This window comes from Cyclopterus lumpus, chromosome 11 (genome assembly GCF_009769545.1).
Source record: "Cyclopterus lumpus isolate fCycLum1 chromosome 11, fCycLum1.pri, whole genome shotgun sequence".
Classification (NCBI taxonomy): domain Eukaryota; kingdom Metazoa; phylum Chordata; class Actinopteri; order Perciformes; family Cyclopteridae; genus Cyclopterus; species Cyclopterus lumpus.
In genome coordinates this window covers 11,301,326-11,325,489 of record NC_046976.1, presented here as the reverse complement: position 1 = coordinate 11,325,489, position 24,164 = coordinate 11,301,326, and the positions used below count along the sequence as shown (strand labels likewise).

At 42.4% G+C, this 24,164-nt stretch overlaps 1 protein-coding gene across 1 annotated transcript; it reads left to right on the top strand.

The window, feature by feature from the left end:
• Window positions 1-5,679: 5,679 nt before the first annotated feature.
• c11h18orf21 (chromosome 11 C18orf21 homolog) lies at window positions 5,680-23,438 on the top strand. Its single transcript, XM_034546114.1, has 5 exons — window positions 5,680-6,055; window positions 10,033-10,055; window positions 10,375-10,589; window positions 21,773-21,954; window positions 22,273-23,438. The coding sequence occupies exons 1-5, from the start codon at window positions 5,961-5,963 to the stop codon at window positions 22,430-22,432; spliced, it is 675 nt and encodes a 224-aa protein (XP_034402005.1). The 5' UTR covers window positions 5,680-5,960; the 3' UTR covers window positions 22,433-23,438.
• Window positions 23,439-24,164: the final 726 nt, after the last annotated feature.

The following is a 24,164-nucleotide window of genomic DNA, read 5'->3' as shown; positions in this document are numbered from 1 at the left end:
ATTCAGCCCAGATTTCCAATGTGGTGCATTCCCGTCATGATTGTTCTCCAATCCCCAGTCCTCTCAGAGACGCTTGCATCAGCCTCACTGGTTAAACCAGGCTGCTGCTTTTGTGATATAGTAGGGTTAGGAAATTACACGACTATCTTTTTCTCGCCTCGTTCCTCGTATGAAAATGGGTTCAACCTACATTTGAGACTTTAGGGATATGAACTCAGAGGACACATGAAAGGAGCTGAAGGATGAAACAAAGCAAAAGAAGGAGGAGTAGAGGAGAGCCAGGGGGTAAATTAAATTAATGTAATGCTTTTTTCCTATTCTTAGTACAACATCTATTCTTTTTATGTTAAAGCTTGTAAAAGAGTATGTAAATAAAATAAAATAAAAGATACAGTTGTGATTTTGAATAGGTCAGAGTAAATTCTTGGGATGCTTTAAAACAATGACAGATATTTTATAAGAGAGAAAAGCCTGCCCGACACTTGGAAATGAAGCTTTTGAAGGATGCTGTCAGGAATAGCTGATCTCCTCATTCAAAGTGCATGAGGCAATCCTGGCCATTGGCTCCTTTTGTAAAGTTACATTGCATCTCTCCTTTCATCTAGGACATTTGTCAAAAACAGTGACTAATAAAGGATGGCATACTACTAGAAACTGCTCGAGGCCATTTGGCTCTGGTGAGAAAGAGGCCACCCAGATTGTTCATTTAATCGTTTACGTGGATTGCCTTTTATTACCGTGGCAACAATGGGTTTTGGAAAAGAACTGAAATTACTTTGTCAGACGAAAATTGCTGCAGACACAGAGTGCAATTAATGGTACTTAGAATTTAAATATTGATGTTGAATAATAAGTCTCCCTTATTATCCATAATCAGGACAATGATCACACAGAGTGCATCACTTTAACCAAAACCTTATAATTCTAAAAGATCCTCCCCTATTCAAAGCCTCACACAATGGACCACTCAACAATGGTGCATTGTGTCTGCTGTAACAATGGTGTGGCTCCTCTGATCAGTTTGTAATTTTAGTTTGCTGGCAGATCATAATGAGAGGAACCGTGGCGAGGAAAACACACATAGTATGATTCCTACATTTACGAGGAATGTGCTTGAAGAAACAAAGGAAAATCAGCATACTACATTCACAAATTGTCATAATGCCAGCGCCTCTATCTTTCCCCTGACTTTATGTGTCTTACAATGACTTGTATAAACATGTTCATATGAGACAGTCTACAGAGCCAAAGGAAAAAATATAGCTGTCAAATTACTCATGGCAATTACTCAGACTGTTTATTATCACATAAGGCAAAACAGATCGCTCATCTGAAATGTAACAAATCTCTGCACACATTCAATTGCATGTGAATCCATATGTTGAATGGCTGACTGTATGCTTGAGCTCTTTGAACCCTGCAGATTGGCTCTGCAACAGTCCCTCAGTTGTCTGTGATTTAAGGGGGGAAAGAAAAGTCTTGTCTGGCAGCCACTTAGGGTGTGCGGCTCTGTACCCATTCATTTACTCTTCAAGCAAGGCCGCAAATAAACATGCGGCATCATTTTTCCACACAAGATTGTATACATAGCTTTTAAGCCAACCATCCGACTGGCAACTTTTAACAATGACAATATTAACTGTTTGCTTATATAGCTTATATATATATAGTACTTGTGTACTCATATACAGCGTTTCAATGCCTTTCAGGGCATTTCTTTGAACAATATCTACCCTCTATCATCTTGTTATGAAAAGCACATAATGAAAGAAGGTATTTGCTATTCCTCGCTATCCCTCTCCTTGTTATTCTCCAGGGATACACAACCTATCACAAAGACCTTAGCTGGTTCCTCCACTGGGTCCCTTCCCTTGGTGTCTTGTGAAAGAGCCACTGTTCTCTTTGGTTCTGGATGCTCGTATCATCCGGATCCGAACAAACACTGTTTGTAGAACCAACATCTTTGTCCTCCTCAACCTGATTATGCATGGTGTAGCAAAGTAGTTGGTACCAGCAGTTCTGCTTCCCAAGCATATGTTCACGAATGCTTCAAAGACACACAAACACACATCCTATCATTGCCTAAAAATGTACTTTAATACTGAGATCTATGAAGAGGAATACTTGAAGGCACTTTTAAAAAGAACCAGATAAAATAGGAATCTGTAATCAGGCCGAATAACCAGATTACCTCCTTTAGAGTTTTCACATAGTCCTCCATTAGGAAGTACAGTGCATGAAAAGTTTTTGTTGAAAATATTGGAAGGGAAAAGCAAAGTCTCTTGGCCTGCATATGTGCGGCTTCCAGTAAGAGTGGAGTGACTCAGCCATCTTCACAAATAATCTCCACGGAGGGGCGATCACTTCAAATATTGAATAATAAATCATATTTATGTCACACAGTGGCTGATGCCAAATGAAGCAGAATGTGGAGTCCTTGAAGTAATGCTTATATGATTGTGTATTAAGTCCCAAACCGGCACACAGAAAAAAAAAGTGCTTTGAGCAAATGATGCTGTGTGACCTTGGTCTTCTCTTACTCTGTATTCCTGCATCAGACTATTCATCCACACTGTGATTCGAAGAAAAGTTGCATGTGATCACCCACATTAATCACAGCATCACTAATGTTGTGATAAGAAAGACAAGAGCACTAGCTGGTGAAAAGAAGTAAATAAGCCCAGGATCAGCACGACTGCACTCACAAGATGTTAAAGGAATGCAACAAATGCAGGACCTAGCATAAAAACTGACTCACCGAATGACTTTATTGCTATTAATTATTAATTCAAGTGGATACCCATTACAGAGTGTAGACTATTAAACTCAGCAATGTTCCTGCAGATGTGTGAAGTCAGGGAGCTCTGCAGTGGGATGAACGGAGATAACACCTGCAGACAAATGCATATCTGCGATACTCATCAGTATGCAGGAGAAAACTGATTGAAGTGGACCCTCGAGTTGTTATAGCTGCACGACAGAGAGGAGTCCTCACAAAGATGTACAACACACAACTGACTGTAATCATGCCTTTTCTCCAGAGCTTTCTCGGCACAATTGGAGTTGGTGTTGTGTTTCAGAAGTGACAGCGCAGCTTGATGGCTGCTGGGAGCGGCTTTTCCCTGCAGATGCTGACAGGACACTTTGGGATCTCTCTGCTCCCCCTTCTGCACCCATGGGTGAAAAAAGAGTCCTGCCGGCACCAGACCCGTCTCACCACAGCACAATGGAGACATGGGGTCATACATGAATTTGAGTGGTGCATTAGTAAGGGCTGCAGGTTCCATCATCTGTGAGTCAGTGCCGAGCACGGCAAGTTTAGGGTGAAAAAGATTCTAAGAATGCGCACAACTGTGGACTCAAAAGCAAAAGCATCCGTCGTATTTCTATTGTTAGTGTTGAAATAAATTCCCTCACGTCTCTAGGCAGCCACATACTAACACTACAAAACTGCCCAACAGTTAAACGATTGATCTTCACAGACTTCAGAGTTCCTGTGCCCCGCAGGAAAATGAGGTTTGTCTATAACTGCACAGATCAGTTGAGAAGTATTCTACAAGTCTTTGATCATACAACTTCATCATCTCAACACAACAGCATTTGTTTGTACCAATTTACTGTGAGACCTCAGAATCAGTGAATAACAGTCCGCCTACCTTTCCATCACTGCCCTGGCTCCTCTTCCTTTCAGCTGCACCAGCAGTAAAAACGGGATGAGGATGTGGTCGCACAATATAAACCTCTCTGTCTGTCTACCTCTCTGCCTGTCTGTCTGCCTGTCTGTCTGCCTCTCGGTCTGCCTGTCTGTCTGCCTGCCTGCCTGCCTCTCTGCCTGTCTGTCTGCCTCTGTCCCTCTCTGCCTCGGAATCACCAGTCAATTTAATCCTGGTAGTGAAGGAAAATCCGTTTATCCGCGGACTAGGAGCTGCACCGCTCGGCTATTTCAATCTTGTGAGGCAGCGCCTGATAAAGTGAAGATTTACCCGCAGACAAAGTGGGGAGCAATCCCTCACACTTTAGCTTACTCCATCAGTTTATGTGCGCTCGACACTGGCCCAGTGATTTAATATCTCTTCAGTGTCTGGTGGCATCCCCTCACCCTCCATAAACGGACACACACACACATATACACACACACACACACACGCATGCACGCACGCACGCACACACACACACACACACACACACACACACACACACACACACACACACACACACACAAACAAACAAACAAAGAAAGCGTTATGACCTGTAAAGAACATAATTTTAGAAGACTGCAGCCTCCACAAGCATGGGCTAAATGGTATATTTAAAAATATTAATTGAATCAAACCATAAACTATAGATAATAATACAAAAATTAACTCAGTATTAAAAGAGGATTACTACTAGCCTTTAGCCCGCATGCCAAAGTTCCAAAAGGAAGAAATATATGAAAATGATCGCTTGGCAATAGTGTCAGAGGATATTTACTCGGGTTCACGTGGGAACATGATACATTATTAAGGGCTATGATAACCCTACATTCTCTGCCTTTGGCACATAAAAAATGCAGCATTTGTCCTAAATAAAACCTACCGTTAAGCAGGGTGGATATTTCGGGAAAAGATGTGCGTAAAACGCACCGGTCCGGCGATCAGTCCTGGGCACGGGCAGCAGGAGCGTTGTGTGTTGTCGCAAGTGCTGAATGAAATCCCTTCTTGTGTGGAACAAAACCTCTCTGGAACTTATGCCTTGTCGTCTCACATCTCTGTTTCACCGGGCGTCTGACCAGGTTGCTTCACTTGATATCCGCACCCCATGGTACCCAGATCGATGGGCAATACTCTCCCTCCCACTGCTTTAATATATACAATTTCACATTGTAGCTCTTTTTCCTCCAAGCAAAAATCTCTTGTAGACCCGATGCAATAATTTCACTGGATCCTGCAAGAGTTTTGTTGAGCGATACCGCGAGTCGGATGGCATAATGTGTTCTTGGACTGACGTTGGTAATTCTTACTGTCCAATAAAATCTAAGGAATGATGACATCAAAGGATATCTGTCCAATAGAACTAGGTTGCGGTAAATTATCTCAGAAATGCAGTCATGTGTGGTGAATAGTCTATTTAACTGTGGCTGTAGATAAGACTAACATGTTTGATAAATTAGCACATTAGCAGACTAAAAATAAATAAATTAACAATTTAATAATAATCTAATAATTATGTTCATGTCGAGACAGAGCAAAAGAGGGAATGTGTGTCTGCCTCAGTCTCCGTTAAAAAGCCCCATTGATAGTTTGGGTACTTTAAATTAAAAATATAAATAATTCCATCTATTAAAACTGCTTAGGCGAAATGTGTTAGTTTTGAGTGGGCTTACCATAACCCCGTATTTTGAATAAGCACTATATAAAAATAAATAGAAAACAATTATATTAAGTCATTAGGAACAAATTGTTTATTAACAAAGTCACGCATAAAGCACGTGAGCAGTCAGAGACGACAAACAGCCGCCTCTGCAGTCCTTTGGTAGGATAAAGGGTAATTTATATTTGTCTATTTGTCTAATGTCTATTTTTAAGGACTAGCCAAAAAGTTAAAGAGAATGATCTGTGCCTGTAAACACTCGTTAAGACACGGAACGATCCCTTCGCTCCGCAGTGGGCCTCTGACTTACTCAAGCTCCCACAATGCACCGCGGCGAGAGCAACGTCAGAACCCTGCGACCCAACGTGGATTTGCGGGAACCAACAGCCCAGCGATAGCTTTATCTAAGTTAGACTAAAATATTTAGACCTGTTCAGCATGTCGTGGCCGCTGCAGCTCCAGTAGTGTGTGTGTGTGTGTGTGTGTGTGTGTTAACGGTCTTTTAACCTCCATTTACACCAGTCAACGTTTTCCAGAATAAGTTTTCTTTTACTCGGTGGAGGTCCAGTTTGTGTCACGAGTCGCCGTCGCACTACCAGTGCTTGAAAATGAAGAATATCTCTGATGCAAAATCCGTCAGCTTTCTGTTCGACGCCTCCCTGCTGTATAAGGACTCGTGTCCGGAGCTCTCCCGGTTCTTCATGTAAGAAGCTTTGTTTACATCACTACTGCACTTCCCCTTCCATCTGTGAGTCCTCACCGTCCCCTGTATTGTTGTAACGGCAGCGTGTCGCCGCGAGGTGGAGGAGCTCGACCGGGTCTTGGGATATGACGACAGCTGTTTATGGACTGATAGAAACGTCAGAACGGATGTCTGTATTTTCTTGCATTAGTTTGTCCCAGAGGGATGAGAGTTAGGGCTGAAACTTGAGGCAACTCCTCGAGTGACATACAGTCGATGAGACATCCACCTAAACAAAGCATACTTAATACAGAAATACTTACACATTAAATTTGACATAGAAATGAAAAATGTGCATTTCCTGTGATCATAAACGAATTCTAGGCTCGTTTTACTGGCACGTGAACAAATAATAATGACTTGTTAATAATAACTTAACAGACCTTTTACAGTGACAGGAGGCATCTGTAAAAGATGATGTCTTATGCACAGTTTTTTAAAAAGAGCTGTCAGTCACTTTGCACGTGGTAGCAGAGCACTTTGGAGGTGGTGACACTCTGCTGTGATTGCTCTCTTAACATTTAACCACTGGTCAAAAAGTTGCTAAAACAGTTGTTTTGAAGAATTGTCTGTGTTGCTCATCTTAATACGTATAAGGCTTGATTGTGTGTCACGCTCATATTGTCACTCCTTTTGTGAATTTGCTCACATGAGGATGTGTTACCTCCATCTTGTTGACGGATCATCAGTGACTGGTGTACATTCACAGCTTGGTTTCTCATTGTGTTTGTACCTACAAAAGACAACCAAATCTACGAGTACGATTTGGCTGTTGCTTCCTTTTTTCTTTCATGAGAACAAAGATATTGTTGTTCATTCAAACAATGAGTTGTGCTTTTTATTGTGAAGAGTGAGATGTGTCCAGTGGCTGCTCATGTGCAGCTGCCGTGAATGAGTTTGTGCAGTATATGTGAGCTATTGAAACTGATGAATTCAATTTAACTTTCCTGTAATTCAGTCTCACACATTTCATTGATGATTCTCAGCACCCGACTAACAAGCATAAACAAAGTGCTGCCAGCCAAAGACCATCCCCTTTACCAGTGGAGGAGTCGGGCAGTGTTCCTATTAGAATGAAACACAAAAGTCAATAATGGCAGTTTCTAATTTGTCATCTTTTACTGTTCATTGCCTCAGTTTTGTTGCTTTTTCCAACATAGGAATGTATTTGTATATATGTGTGGTGTATCCCACACAGTGGGGATTGCCTTATTTTGTTGATAGTAACAGTTAAGCCTTGGTCTTTCTGTGCGTGTGTGTGGACTCTTGTGGCTGGTGTTTGAGTGGGGTTCCAGTATCCTCCATCTTGGTTTCACTTTCACCTGGGCTAGGAAATCTGTGGGCAAAAAACGAGGTTTTAATAGTGAAACAACAAGTCAGGGTTATTTTTACGGATGCGTGTGCGCCCACTGCTACTTTTATTACATCGATCTGTTCCCCAGATTCCCTGGCTATGATTAGTCGGGGCTATAGAGAATGTTTTGACCACTTTTAACTATAACCAGCTGTCCTCCAGGCAAGACATGAGTCTGAATGTTTGGACCACTGGTTGAAAGACCGGCTTGGTTTCATGCCAAAGTGCCTGGCAGAGAAGACACGATCTGCAGCCACAACCAAGTGTGATGAGCTAATTTAATACTGAATTTGAACTTCAGCCAGAGTGGTAATATGGATGGTATGTCAGGAGGGAAATTACTGTATACATTAAAAAAAAGAGGCCTTGGTCACAGTTGATCAGTTAATTAAGGGGAAATTAAAATGTTTTTGTCAGCATCCTCTCAAATGTGCATTGAGGATGTTTTTAGGTAATGAACCACAACTGTCTCTCTGTGTTCATCTGGGGGTTTCCAGTGTCTTGTCTTTCTCCAGTTGGTTTTGGTCATGCGTCACTGGAGTGTTTGTGTCGTGGGTGTCTGTCTGTGCTCATACATACTACTACACATATTTGTTGGAGATTGTGTTACTGCCTTCTGCCACTGTCTTCAGCTTCTGTCAGGCTGGTGATGTCGACTGAGTGTGACGATGAGAACATCACTATGTTTAGCGGGTAAATGTTTACCATGTCTACCATCTTAGTTTAGCATGCAAGCATGTTAATATATATAGGCCCAAACACACAGTACAAAGGACAGTCAAATGTTGACCTCGTTTTACGGCCCCTCTCAGCAGGATGTCTCCAACCAGACAAGTGAGCTCTAGGCAGGGAGGCATCTGCTGGCCTCTTTCTCTGTCACATCCAGCTGATTAATGGGAACCCTGCTTGTCCATGTTCTAGAGGGATACAATATGTAGAGTGTTCACTAAATGTCGCTGACCACACCATGAACTTAGCCCGACTGCTGTGTCTAAATATCTACGAGGTACAAGCATCAGTGAAAGTTTTTCAGAATATGTCAGCAGTTGCACTGGTCTCCCTGATGGTAGCAAGGAAATGTTCATCATGCTCTTTGCCTCAGCCAGCACTTCTGTCTTTACCCCCCCCCCCCCCCCCCCCCCCCCCCCCCCCCCCCCCCCCCCCCCCCCCCCCCCCCCCCCCCCCCCATTACCCTCCAAACTTTTGCATCTTTTAAGGGTCTCTTGATTGCATCTCCCAGTGGTGAGCAGTTCATGTGGAGGACCTGCATCTTCAGTGTTCATCACCACAACTGAGTGTGCACTTAAAAGGAGATGCGTGACAAGTATGATAATAGGATTAGTGCGGCGGAAGAGGTCTTTGCGGTGTGCAGTTTCTGAGAGTTGGCCCATCGGGGGAGCAGCAGGAAGAGAGATTATGGTGAAACAAAATTCCCAAGAATCCAGCTTGGTTACACATGAGTGTTCACAGCATTGCCAGAGAATTAGCTTTTTCAGTACTCAAATGATGAAGAATATGTTGTTTTATGTGGTGTCCAGTGCACCATAATGATTATTGATTATCAGTAATGTTATTGTAAGTAAGTAACTAATATCTTTTAAACCTGCTAACTTTCTAAACAGATTTGAAGGGTTTTAGAGGAATTGTTTAAGGTCTGTAAGTCATTGTTCGTCCTCTGCAGAGACACAAACCACCACGGCGTCCTCAAACGACTTCTCTTCATTTCCAGTATTTTGTGACAGGACTTTATATAATCTGACAATTTAATCCAGCCACTGATGATTAAATAGGGAGGGGGGTGGAATCAAGGGACAGTGACTGTGGGATGAGTGATGGCAGATATGTTGCACATCTCTCTCCACCCTGCGCTGCAGCCAACGTCATCCAGCAACATGATGCACCATCTCGCATACGGGGTGGTGCAAGTGGAGAGTGTCAACAAACTGCCAGCGGGTCAATTCCAGATTTAAAGCCGACCCCATGCCCCCTCCTTTCCATAAACAGGCAGCCCCCCTGCCACCTCTCTCTGGACTGTGAATTTCCCTTCATTGATTTAAGCCCAGGGCTAATTTTATTGGGACTTAGCAGAGGCTTAGTGAACATGTTAGCACAAATATCTCATTGTGAGCGTGCCAACGTTGGAGGTGTCATAGCAGCCACAAAGGTAGCCCTGTAAGCGGGGAGAGGCGAGATGGCCATTGACATGGTGTGGAATATTGCCCTATATTGTTTGGGAGAGACCCATTTGATTGTCTGGTTGCATGTTTTCCAATAATGCATAATCTTGGTGTTGTAATGTGTTTATTTTCATGTATTTTAACAGAGTTGTTAAACGCCAGTTTCTTTCACCAACAGTTTCAAATAAATAAAAAAAGCATGTTTAACTACTTAGCTTTTCTACAGTATTATATAGAACCAACAACGTTATCTATTCAAGAGAAACTGTAATTATTAAAGTATTACTTCAAAGTTACTGTGTTTAATGTTTACTAACACGAAACTCAGTTCCTGATTAATTTGACTCTGATCTGTTTAAGGTATCTTTTCAAAATGCCTGAACTGATCTTCTCTTCTTCTCCCCTAGGCAGCGGCCTGCGAAGGCTAAGGGTAAGTTCAGAAACCTGCACATCCTTGATCTTACTTTTTAATGACTATTTTAATTCTTTGCACGTTTCCATCGGTGAGGCCATAGAGCGTAATAGCCACAGAGAGCTGAATGCAGTAGTAGGTTGGACCTTGTCACCGACTTGTCTAGGTTGATAAACCTCACTGAACGGCCAGGGGCACTGAGTCAGCCAGCTGTCTGTAGCAGACTGCCTTGTTGGACCAACACACACACAACCGAACACAAGTCAGCCAAAACCTCATCAATCAGTAATTTTTCCATTTAGTGTTCAGACTTTTTCTCTCCTCTTCTCTCCACCAGCAAAGCAGAAATCCTCCAGGCAGCTGCAGAGCACCTCGGTGTGTCCGTACTGTTATCAGTGGCTGCAGCCTGACAATCACCGGGTCCGGCTGCGGCCCAAGCAGCGTCCATCAGCACGGTTGCAGAGTGTCCTGCGCAGGAAGGCGAGGGGAAAACGGCTCAGTCTGGTGCAGAGAAATCTGCTGCAACGCTTCCAAAAGTCCTCCTCAGTACTGGTGAGAAGACAACACACTACAAGCCCACTGACCTGCTTGTGTATCAGAGGCATATGCCTGAAATGTGTCATCAACTTCAGTGGTGTTGAACTAAGGGAAGGGGCAGCCTGGTAGATGCTGATATTAGTGTTTAGCAATATTACCTGCTGGAAAACTGTAATGTCACAGTTCCTAATATACACCAAACATGTGTAGTGGATTGTCTCTATTTTATTTTTTACATATATGGTTGGTAATTGGTGTTTCTGTGAGTGATAATATTGTTCCTCTGATGTCTCGGTTGTGCTTTACTGGTCATAAAGACATATTTGTCGGGTCGTATCGTCTTTGAGCTGAACACTTATTCTGTGGCCACTGTTGACCTTTGTCTTATGGAGGAGAGACACCAAATATTCACCCAGGGGCGATCAAAGATGTATTATTTATTATACCATAACAAGCCTCTGCATTGGCTCTTAATGTATTGCCTCTAGCCTTTGTTGCCATTTAGATTTATGAAGTAACTTGTCTTTATTCCACAGAAGGTGCCTGGTTCCCTTATGGTTCAGTCTTTGCAGTGGTCCCATTAAGCTGAACTTAATGTTGCCAGACAGTGCTTTGCTAACACTCACCCTGTTCCCTCCCACAGCCCCCTAAACTGTTAGAGTTGTCCTTTTGACTGTCTTCCCCATTGATAGCATCAGGTGCAGACAGAATGCAAAGCTTATTTTGACCTTCCCACTCTAATGAATCCGGTGTTGGAGCTTGTGGCATTAGGGCCAGTTTCCCCTGCATCAGAGAGCAGCGACAGGAGAAAACCACTGAGAGCTCTTCTGGTCATCAGATATCAGCCCTGACGAAGAGCAGCTCTAGTGGGAAGACTGCTGCCTTATTCAAATCTGGTCCGGTTGATCTAATATGCAGGTGTTCACCGCGAGGCACTCTGAACCCACTCTTCACTACGTATCAGAGAGAGAGAGAGAGAGAGAGAGAGAGAATACAATGTAGTCGTGAGAGAATAACACAGGGGAGTGAAACAGAAAAAGTGAATCAAAGCAAGAGGGTGAGAGGCAGATAGATAAGACAGGATAAATCAAATGATAGACTGCAAGAGAAGAAGTTGTCATCTTGTAAGAGGATTTAGTATGAAGCGGTGGCTGTGTGCTCCTTCCTGTTGACTGGTGAAGGTCAGATCCAGGGTCTGATAGGGGAGTCAGCTGGAGAAAGTGATTTGACAGAATCCTTTCAATAATAACAACATATTATTGCCTAAAAAATAAGAATAAAGCAACAATCTTACCAATAGGCACAATATTCCACAGCATCTGAAACGGCTTTTGTGAATCATGATTTTATTGTGAAGTCTGCTCACATCAGAAATGTTATGATCCCTGAATTGGCATTACTAATCATATTTAGTTGTCACATAGACTTTCAGAAGACACCCCTCTCAGTTTAGAACTAGATAGGACCACGTCAAACATACACATGTTGTGTGTTGTACCCTGAAGGCCTCTTGCAGACTCTCTGCCGTGACTGCACCTCTTTTCTCACTTATTTGTCAACGGTGTTTTGGCCACGATGGAGAATGTCGATGCTTGCTCATCACGTGACTTCCTAGTAAACCAATACACCCCGAGCATGTCCTTCAAGGTATTTTTACCCTCTGTTTTCACAGTCACTCGCCCCTCACGAACTGGCAGTTCAAGGGGCAACAAGGAAAGTGGCATGTGCTCGGCCGAGGGACTCAACACTTAAAATCCAGCGTGGTGGAGTGGGCAGATAAGGAGTGGGGACTGCTTTGCTGTTGATGAACAGAGCATAGCAGCAGCCCTGAGGGCCTGAATATAATGAGATTAGCATCCACTCGTCTCCTCTTTAGAGATAGAAGCGTGTGGTAGTTAGGATAACAGGAAAATCAGATGCAATGGAAGAAGTATTTCTTTAACGTGCCAGTTGTCTTTTTCACAAGATGCTGCTGTTGATTTTCTGCACAGACTTGAGTGAAATAATGTGCCACAGTGTCCAGGAAGCCTTCATTGTTTTATTTGTGTGCGCCAGAGTTGAACACTATGGATGTGCACACAATGTTCTGCTCTTCTTGTGGAGAATGTCTGTCGTGTGACTGTATTGTTCAGACCGAGGCAGACGTTTTGTTCAGAACAGGGTGTGAGTAACGGCAGACGGAGACGTCCATGTTTGTCTTCTCAGTCTTCTTCCCGGCGTCTGAACTATGTTGAGTCTTGCTCCTGATGAGAGGTGTTGAGGCGAAGAGCTTATTTATTTCACGGCTGTTTTGTTGATCTCATATGTTGATTATTCTAAGTAGTTTCTCCAGACCAAATTGTATTCATAAAATCTTTCAACTGTTCCTTCATAACATAGTTAAAATATGTGTTGATAAATAATGAAAACACAAATTCTAAGCACACACATGAGCAGTAGATATTCACACAGTATTTGTACTCCATACTCCAGGGTGTTTCCCAGTCGTTTCTCTCCATATTGCTCGTCCTTCAGGATGAACCTGGGTGGATGCCAGCGCAGGATATGCTTTCCTCAGCGCTGTGAAGCTGTGTTTTCCAGCTCTTATAAATCAGGCATGTTTATTCACGCTGAGCAGGTTGCATATATTAATAGATAAGTTGGGTTGTAGCCCCACCAGAGAAGCAGAGACCCTAAATGGAGCGAAAGGAGAGCGCGTTCTCCTCCTCCTCCGTTCTGATGCTCTTCCTCCCTGGGCCTCGATGTATATACTGGCCAGCCGAGTTGCTTGTTACAAGAAACAAAGTATTCACTATTCAAATTATTTTTGACTGGTAGTTCACCAGAAGAATAGCTGTTTTTTGAGACAGGTAGATAGGCACGTTTACTGAATGCGCAGTTACCATGCTGTTATTATGCAACACCTGTTTTACTCTAGAAACAACACTTGCTTAGAATAACAGATGAATCGGGCATGGAAAAAAGAGAACAGAAGGGCCATCTCTTTCTGACGTGGGTCCAGCCTCTTGTTGTAATTTATGTCACCACTTCTTCGTGACCTCACTCTTCCCTTCTCATTCCCTATTCTTCTGTTTATTCCTTCTTGCACCCCTCAATCCCTCCCCTTCTTTTTCTTCTGTGTTTTACCTCAACTCTTCAAACTGACCGCCCCTTCATGTTATCCTCCTTTCTTTTCTCCTCCTTCCATTCTTGGCCATGTCTTCACCACATCCCTATGTCATGTTTGTCTTTACTGGAGTAATGATGTAGAAGAATGTGCCTCTTAAGGAGATGACAGGAAACAGGAGACGGAGATGCCTCTATGCTGTTTGCTCTCAGGGAACAGGAAAAGCTCCACCCCGGATTCCGACACCTCAAGGTTGGGCAGCGAGTGACAGGATGACAAGAGGGGGACGTGTTTGGGAAGAGAGAGCAGCAGGGACTCTGCAACAGTGGTGGTGGCCTTGGGCTTTTTAGATACAAACACATAGACTTGCTGGGATGTGGAAACACTCACTTGTCTCAGTGTAGGAATTTATTATGCATCAAAGTACTTTCGGCTAATTAACACGAGGAGCAGCAGTCATAGCAAGTCAATGCCAGCTGGGTTTGTGACATATTCAGAATGCCTGCACATCGGTTTGTTTTCCTCCGACACACACAATGTAAGCTGCGCTAGGATCAGTTTGCTCTGCTGGGTAGCCCAGCATGTCACAGGATGAAACCCCATAGAGAACTCGATGCTGCTCTATAACAATATGTCAACTGTCAATTAGCTCTGCTTCCACACCACTATTAAAATCCTATTCTGGAACCTGGCAATCCCTTCCGAAGGATCAATCGTGAGTTGGCACGGATGTCATGCTTCAGTTTTGGGATCCTCACTCACCAGCATTGACAGTATATCGCTCCTATAACCGATTATGACGACACGCATGAACATTAATGGCATTCATCGCATATCTGTCATAAACCCACACAGCTTCTGCAGTTTAATGGCCAAGAGGAGCCCCAAATCTAGATTTGTCTCTAAGTTGTGTTTTTTTATTCTTAAACAGAACTCTGCTTCAGAAAAGTACAGCTGGTCCATCCAGGGGCCAGGAGCACAACACAGTCTAGATTTACAGCACAAAGACCATAATTATTTATGATGATTTGTGATTATTGTCAGACTCATACAGCCACACACGTACGCCTGGTTCTGTTTTATACATCTCAATCATTGTGGAACTTCTTGTCCCACAATGTAGTAATAATAATACGTATATCTTTCTCCTCCTTATATTTTAGGTCCACCTTGTCATATCACCCACAGGTATGTCTAAAGAAAACAGACATTCATCCCGTATGCGTTTTGTACCTCGTTGGTCTCTCTGCTCGTAATGAACATTGAATGTGAATATTTCTTTCAATGGAAATGGAAATTTAAATTAGCATTTTGAAGTGCCATACATGCAAATACACAAGGCCTTTTAAGCAGGGGCAAGGGCATGCCTCGGAGAAAGCTTCCACAGATAATAAAACAAGGATTTGTTGTCCTAGTTTATCTTGTGAAGTGATTTTCCAGTGTGATATTGCTGATTCATTGCCTTCCAGATGTTCACTCGACATTCTTTTATATGATGTAGTTAACTGGATACTTGACACAGAAATCCAATCTCTCTGTGGCACCTGCTCACGTGTCCCTCCAAGTTCATACACTACATGTCACAGATTTAGCAAATGCCAACGTTAGATGGAGCATGTGATGGTTAGGATTTCATTTCAGGTTATCATGGCATGTCACTTTATAGCAGCCATACCATCATTGTTGTTGTGGAGAAGGCAGTGTCACTTCGTCGACTCCTTCATATGGTTGAGTCTGTGTGCCAGGCAGAAAACTCAACAAAAAAAAATGAAGCCAATGTGAAAAAGCATGAAAAGTGCATTTTCTCTACTGGCCAGCAGGGTGACTCCTCTGGTTGCAAAAATGAATCTGATTGTATCGAAGTCAATGAGAAAACTGACCCTACTTCACACTTGATTTATTACCTCAGTAAACATTGTAAACATGCGTTTATGGTCTCAATCACAGCCAGATGTTCATTCTTTAAAATATGGTGCATTTTGAGTAGAATAGGCAATAAAGCAGGGTATTGCTTTAGGGCGTGGCTACCTGTGAATGACAGATTGCTACTATGGTGTTGTCTGCACTGGGTCTTGTCTGTTACATCTTACACATTTAACCCTTTCACAGTGGGGTGTGTTAGTTGTATCAGTTTTGGTTGCCTAAATTTGTATTCAGTGTTCAATTGTTCTTAGCTTCACCCTCTTGTGTCTCTTCTTAAAAACAAGATATCGACAGCCAAAATGACAAGTTGAAGCTCCAAAACGGCGGTCAACAAACCAATGTGTGTCTTCACGGTTACCACGTCTCCTTTTAACATATAGTCTATGATCTCTCTGCTCTGCGTTTTATGTGAACACACACACACACAACCCCTTCATGTGTACAGGTTTGTTTTTGTTGTCATATTTGGGGCCGACTGTGGGTCAGTCGTTAGCAGGTCCGTCTTTCAATCAGGGGATTGGAGGTTCAATCCCCGCCCTAGTCGATGTGTCCTTGAGCAAGACACTTAACCCTGAATTGCTCCCCGCAGCTGTTCTACGATGTATGACATGTAAAGTGTCTTTGAGTACCTTTTTAAAAAGCGCTAAATTAAATGGATTATTATTGCTCTGAGTGCTTCAGTGTGGGTCAGCTAATGATAGTGGGACCATTAGTCCTGACAAGAGGATAAACCATGGAATGTATAAAATAAGTGGATGTACCCACCGTGACGTCACCCATTGGTTTGTGGACTATGGTTTTGAGGCCTTGAGTTTGGCATTTTGGCTCTCACTATCTTGTTTTTTGGAGCCGTAAGTAACCAACCATATTTGAACGAGAGGGTGGAGTTGAGGAGGAGGAGCTTGCAGGCTTGGCGGAGCCAGGTTACATATAAGCTTAGCAAACAGTGAGTTACTATGCGATATTAATCAGAATTGAACATGTTGATATCTTTTCCTCCAGCCTTTTGCTCTGGTTTGTTTTGCGGTAAACCTGCTGTTGTGATGCAGGATGAAATGTGACCTTTAGTACCAGCAGAGATGGAAGACAGAGAGAGAAACAGACATTTTTTTAAATGGCAGCAGCTCTGCATTCAGACCGAGTGCCTCTGTGTACTTACTGCCTCCAAACAGTGTGACTAAGTGGCTGCCTGCAACATCGCAGCCGGCCTTGTATCGATCCCCCAGTGGCTCTTCTGCTTTCCACTTTATTGTGTTGTATTGATGTGTTCTCAAATGAGTGTCGCACACAGTGCACGCAGATATTTGTGCTTTTGGCATTCTGAAAACTGCACGCAATTAGCATTCAACAATTTCAAACTTGTTCATGTTTTATTCTATTCAAAGATGCTTACTGGCACCGGGGTATGTCACTCCCTCTGTAACTCTGCTTATCGCTCCCCTCTTGGGTGGTGTTGTTCTGCCTAGGTCACATGAATCAACCCAAACTGACCTCTAGCAGCAGAGAGAGAACGGCAGGAAGGGAGGTATTTATGGAACAGGGCCTATTAATAGAAGGAAGAGTCCATTTGCAGAATTGATGTGCATCTGTCTGTGTTTGTGTGTTTCACATGCAACTATTCTCTTAATTTTTAGAACCAATGTTGCATGTATGAGTAATCTCAGGCTATAAGTGAGCGTGTCATATGGTGGCAGAAATAAAGATATGTGAGGGTTTGACACAAAAGACCTGGCAGGTCCAGGATAGCAGAGACAATGATGTCTGTGTTGATGAGGTTCAGGACAAGAGAAGCTCAGCGAGTTTAACTCGTGACTCCCAGTCTTCTTATTTGCAAACAATATTGGGTTCCACCTGCTCAACAGGCCACAGCTTCAGCTGCAGAACCTCAAAGAGTGGTTGTGTTTGGAGTTATCTGGCACTCTTTTGCTTAAACACCATACGTGTATCCCTGTACTCATGTAAACTTACAAAGAATGCATATCTCAGTTCAAAGCTCATATAATAAAGCCTTGCTTGTGATTTGTCGGCATGCTGACAAGCACTTTCTGTCTTTAAACCCTTCACTGCACGGACACCATGGTTTATTTTTCTGTTAGTAAGGTCTATATATATATATATATATATAGTGTGCGTGCAAGTGATAAAGGTTCACAAACACAAGCATGCATAAGGTGTAGACTGAAACCAAAGGGCTCCTCTTAAATATACTGTATATGCCTGTTAGAGGCAATATTAGATTGCTATTCACTAGTTTCCTGTGAGGTGGATTTCATTTTAACGTTGTAGTCTTCTTCTGAACATATGATGAACCTAGATTCAGAAAATCAACTATCTGCATAAAACCAGCTGTCCTTAATATTCCCCCAGCTGTGTATAGGTGGTTGTTTATCTTCTTCCTACACAGAAGCTCCAATTTGTGTCTCTTGCCATTTGCTTGACTGGCCACGGTGTCTGCTCCCAGGATCAACAGACAAGAAAACAAATCTCTGTGTAGCCCCGGCTCATGTGTGTCTCTCCAAGTGCATACACGTCAAAGGATTAGCGTTAATTAGATGTGTACACGTGATGGGTGAGATTAAATTTCAGGTTAACGTGATTTATCCTCGCTACACAGCTGCCACACCACCATCATTGTTGTTTTGGAGTGGACAGTGACACCTTATTGATTCCTTCATATTGTTGAGTCTGATTAGTCTCTCTGCTGTGCTTTTGTGTATGCACACACACACACAACACACACACACACACACACACACACACACACACACACACACACACACACACACACACACACACACACACACACACACACACACACACACACACACACACACACACACAGAGCCTGTCTTATTAGTGATGGTAGTGGGGCCACTAGTGGTTACTGGATGATAAGAAGATAAACATTGGGATAAACAGCAGCAGGTCATTCCAGTCGTAATCATCATTCTGCAGTCTGTGTGTGTGTTTAATCCACTCCACAATGAGCCACACACTTCTGCTGACTAAGGCATGTTGTTTTTCCTTGGCAATCATTGGATAGTTCGAGTTCAGACCAGTACAATCTACACTGTCGCCTAAATGACCACGGCCCTGAGCACTTACAGTGTAACAATTGCGGCTGTTGCACCATTTATAACCGGGGAACCAATAGGTCTTGTATGTTCCTGTTAAGATTTTATTAAATGAAACTTTAATGATCTTCAGGAGGGAATTGGGCAATTGCAGCAGGATTTAACGGGCAGTTGTGGTGGAAAGGTTGCAGCTACCAAAAAAGTGTGAAAATATAATTAGCTGCTCATCATTACAACAACACATAACACTTATGTTCAGATGGACATGACACATGTAAACGGGAATGTGGGGGACATTGGAAGGATGCATGCACTCTGCAGCATCCAATTTAAGCAACAGAGTCATCTGCTCGTCATCAGAAAAAGAACTTTTCACTGACTTTGCTGCAGATTGTTAGCAAGAGACAGGTGTCATTTTTTTCTAAAACAAAAACTACAGTGTTGATGACTTTAAAGTCTTAAAGGATCCGTTTTTACATTGTAGCCTGTTATCTACGAATATGATGTTCCACGCTGATTTCCAAATCATACTATTGTTTACAATTTGCTTTCAGGGAATGGCCAGTTTTCCATCCATTTCAATGCAGCAAGGAATCCTCTTGCAGTGATTTTACATGACAACATTTAATATTTTCTACGTCTTATTGTTTTGAAAGTCAAGCAGCAAGAATGTTTGTTTTTAACACGTCAAGTTGATGCACGCAGGAACTCAATTGGAGATTTTTCGAAAAATGCAAGAAAGTACATATTTGACATGCAAATATTATTGTAACTGTGAATTGTGTAGTATTAATGCTAAAGTGCTGGAACACCCTGGAATCATTTGATTCAATGTTGTGCTTGAGGAGATATTTACTCTTATACCGTGAACCCAGATCCTCCAGTGGAGTGCCACTCGACTCTAATAGGTCGGTTTCTCTGAAATACCTCTATACAACCAGAACGTGGTGCCAGTATGACATCCTCTGCCATGTATTTGGAATATTAAGCTCCATTAGACTCAGCGTGTCCCTGAATGATACGTTTGTAAAGCTTTACAATCTCCAGCTAAATCCATCCTTTGTGGATTAAAACCAGCTGCTCCAGCTTTATCTGCATCATCAACATAGCTGCTTGGAGTTGTTCCGACGTGTTTTTTTATACAACGATTGTAATCACAAATAGTTTTGCAAAGTTTTAACAGTGTGCTAGTTCTTTCAAGTTTAGGAGAGATAATGAGTTTGATGAGAAGGCTTTTACTGGTGAATGTTCTCTTCAGTGTGATACATCATCTGCTGAAATAGAGGTTTGCCTATTTGGGAGTTAGAGATATTCTAACACTTAAATTATCTCGATAAATCAGGAACCATACAGAAACAAAAATAACCTTATCCAGAGAGAAGATGCTTTGATATGTAGTCAAAATGTTTGTGAGCAAAATGTTTGTTCAAGATCAGGGCAATGTTTCTGTGGAAATGTAACAGGCACTCAGTTCTTTTGGATAGGCAGCGTTGAAAATCAAATCTGCACACTGGCCTGTGTTTGTGATGAATTCTCTTTCCAGCTACAACTTTACAATATTAGGAAAATATCTCAAGTAATATCACCAGCAATGATGATCACAATGGCTTTCATAGAATTTGTCACAGCTTTTAATCCAATCTTTTGTTTGTGTGCTGCATTGTAAATAATAAAGGTATCCTTCTTGAATTCGCTCCCATTAAAATTCTGAATACAGAACGATATCATGATATGAGCTACATTTTCTTTTCAAATCTTTCTGGATGCCAACAATATCTTCAACCATACTGCCTGTGTTTTGGAGATGCTGAGTGACTGGTCTGACTTTTTCTCCACATGAGGGTGAATCAGTTTCAACCAAATGAGTCCAGATTGGGCAAAGCAGCAGCAGCAGAGTGCTGACTGTCCCAGGACTGTGTACCTCAGTGCATTGGTCACTCCTCCTTTCAGCCACACCCCTCTGCAAAGATGGGTGGGTCTGTTGCTGGGCTTGGTCTGTATAAAGCTGGACATGCAGGCTGATGCAGTAAACGCTTCATACGCGGCCACGTAGAAAGAACGAGGAACCCAACTCTCCGACACCAACAGACACCTGTCAGAATCTGAAATGGCTGCCTTCGTGTCGGTGAGTTTTCCATCTCATCATCATTCTGGACTGTCAACGGCTCTGCTCAGACTTGCTGACCTCTGCAGTGCACCTTAGTTTATCCCAGTCTTAGTCTACTCACATGCACAATGGCTTTTATTGGGACACAAGACCGTGGTGTGTCAGGAGTCTGGGATGCTTATTGTTGTCTTGAATCATGAGGATCTCATAACGCGGCAGCTGCGTCTGGTCACACTCATGAGTGTCTGTGTTCGTTGCCTAATATAGGGTATTGTGTAATCTGGGTCAGGAAGTTGCTTATAATTCATCATGCAAGGCGCAGTAAAGTGTAAACTCGACTGACAAAAGCAATTGTTGCTATTGATTGCCTACGGTTCATAGAGATTTATCTGAAAAAAGTTGTGTGACGGCTTCTTATAGCAAGCCGTACCCTGAGTGGGGGGGAAACTGCATGGCAACAGCCCCCCCTTGCCCTCTCTTAGGCAAGTCAATGTTTCCCATCTCTTTAACTAATCCAGTTATTTTCGTGTCTGTACAAACATTGAAGGGATGTTTAGAAGGGCTGATGGGAAGAGCCTCCGCTGTTGAGTAACTCTTCTCCTCATGAATTTGCTTCCGATGCTCCATTGTGAACTATTCCTCAGCTATAGATGTGTCTGGTATCTGTGAGGCTTTGGGCCAACCAATGTCACACAGGGCTTCTGAGCCCTTCACATTACAGAAGGGCCACTGGTCCTGCTCTGTGTCCCTGGAGGCATTCTGTCACTGCAATCGATCGAGACTGTGTCCAAACAAACTCCTGCGTGCCCCTGAGAAAGTCAGACAGCTCTGGCTTTAAAGGACCGTTCAGAAAACTTAGATTAATTTTTTTGTCGCTGAATATTATCATGGGGGATACCTTGTATGCCTTTACCCCAAAACCTTGTTATGTATGGGAGGAATGTGAGGCATGCAATGTTAATGAATGTTTCTTTCTCTCCTCATCCAGATGGCCACCTGCCACACTTGCAGCAAGACGTCCAGACACAAAGGAATGAACCGGGAGTTCATGGCGACCCACAGCACCCCAGGGAGCGCTGTCAAACACAAGACCCCTCAGTCAACCCACAGAGCCAACATGACATCCCCCAAGACTCCTGGCAAAGACAAGACGCCTGCTCATACTCCTAGGTAGGTTATTTTAAGGTGCCTGGTATTAATATTCCCTGAGCTAAAAATTCAACCTATCAACTAAACTTGGGAGGTGTCTCAGACATCCGAGAGGATGATGTGTCCGGCCTTTTAGCATTCGAATGATTACGTTTCATTAAGAGAACGGCAGCTTGCTGTATGGGTGGTACGTGTTGGTATCCGCGCTTGTCAGATCATATACTTGTCCACAGCACACATTTCCTGCCAGCCAACAAAATCTTCAAAAACAATTTCCCTTTCTTAACTTTTTTTCCCTCCCCCTTGTTTCTGTTTCTCTCTCCTCCCAACTCTCTCCAGGTCCTCCAACACTTCAGGGTCAGGCTCATCTTCCTCCAAGACTCCCTCTAAACCTAAAAATTGGGTCGTCCAGCGTCTCAGCAAGATATTAATGCGAGAGGACAACCAGGGCAGCAAGTCAAGAAAGGGGGGCTTGAAAGATTTTCTTTCCTCGCTTTGAATATCCTCTGTCTTTATGAAAACTCTTAAAAACAAGGGGTTAGACCAACATTTGTAACCTGTTAACACCAAAAACGAAGAGGGAACGTTGGTGTCCGAGCCGGTGTGGGAAGGGTTACAGCTTTCCCACCAACACAGCTATTGCTGGGCTGTTTGGAATGGCACTCCTGGTATCCTGAATGCAACAACTGGGAGCACTGGGGAGGCTATTTCAGCTATTAATCAGGGTTACTGCATCTTCTGCTGAGCCGGTTGGAGGAAAATGCTTCTTTGTCTAATTTAGCACATGCCTCGTGTAATCTCCTCAACTGGAGATGTTATTTTAAGTGGAAGGATTGAGGAATTATTCAGTATTCATCAAATGGCTCAAACATCGCAGCAAACATTTGTGGCATGACAAGCGGGTTCACATGCCAATATCCTTCCAATATAGATCAATTTTCTTTAACGTTACAAATATACATGTATATGATACTGATATATACAACTTTAGCATATTCATATTACTTTTTTTTTGTATTTGAATTTATTTACTTACTATATTTGTTGTCTCTCTCCGATTGGGAGATGTCTGTGTAAATTAATTTGGTATTGTGGCTAAACATGACCAGATTGAAAAATGTATATGTCGTTGCATTTTTGTACATGCATGCACATGATTTTGAAAGCGTGCATAGTCAGTGAAGATATTTGTAATTATTATCTAAAATGACTCACCAGTTGCTGTTTACATTGAATATCTGCCTAAAACCTGTACAGAAAGTACTTGACATTCAATAGTGTCAAGGCTGTACATTTTTCCTTTGGCCACATGGTTTTGAAAGGTTAATATCTTTTTGTCAAGAGCAGGAATTTTGAATATATTTACTGCGTTTTGTACTGCCTGAAATACCTGTTTTCAATAGCTGTTCAATGTTCAGTATGTTTGAATCCAGAAATACCTCACATTTGTATTCCTCCAACACTGTGATTCTCTGAAATAAAACCTTTTCAGTCTGCGAAACAAATTTTTTTCTTAAAAAATTCTCTGAAATGAGCACTTGAACATGTCTTGTACTGCAACTTCTATCTTGCAGATTTTACGACCATGTCTCTGCAAATATAGATGTACAATATATGTAGTTTATCCAGCTGCATTCTTTATACTTAACATAAACTTGACACATACAGAAAATGTTTGAGCTAAAGATGTGAAATTGAAAACATACGTATTCAAAGAAAACAGAACAAATTAATTTACATTTTCAAATAAATAATTTAAAATGACGGTGCAAAGAAATCCTTGGATATTTTAGTTTGCAATACCACAGTAAAAGTCATGTATTTGCACCAAAACATACTTCTGCATGGAGAATGACCTTTCAGAATAACGCATGACTGATTTATGCGCTTTAATGTTGCATCTGGTAAAGGTGTTTCTTATTGTCATTTGATTCCCTCCCAGGTAGCTGGAGACTTTCACCAATCAAGTCACATTGTTATCCATATAATACACCATAATCTATTTGCTAATTATATTTACTATTATTAATCTGAATCAGTAAAAAGTACATTGGGCTACAGTACAAGTTCCTCAAAATTGTACATTCACTGCTTGAGTAAAGTTACCTTTCACCAAAGCCTAGATGAAAGCATGTTGAAGACAATAGGAAGGTGCAATTGAGTGCCTAGCGTAATTATGTTAACAGGAGACAGGTGTGTGCTTTGTCGTATTCAGAGACACTGAAACAATC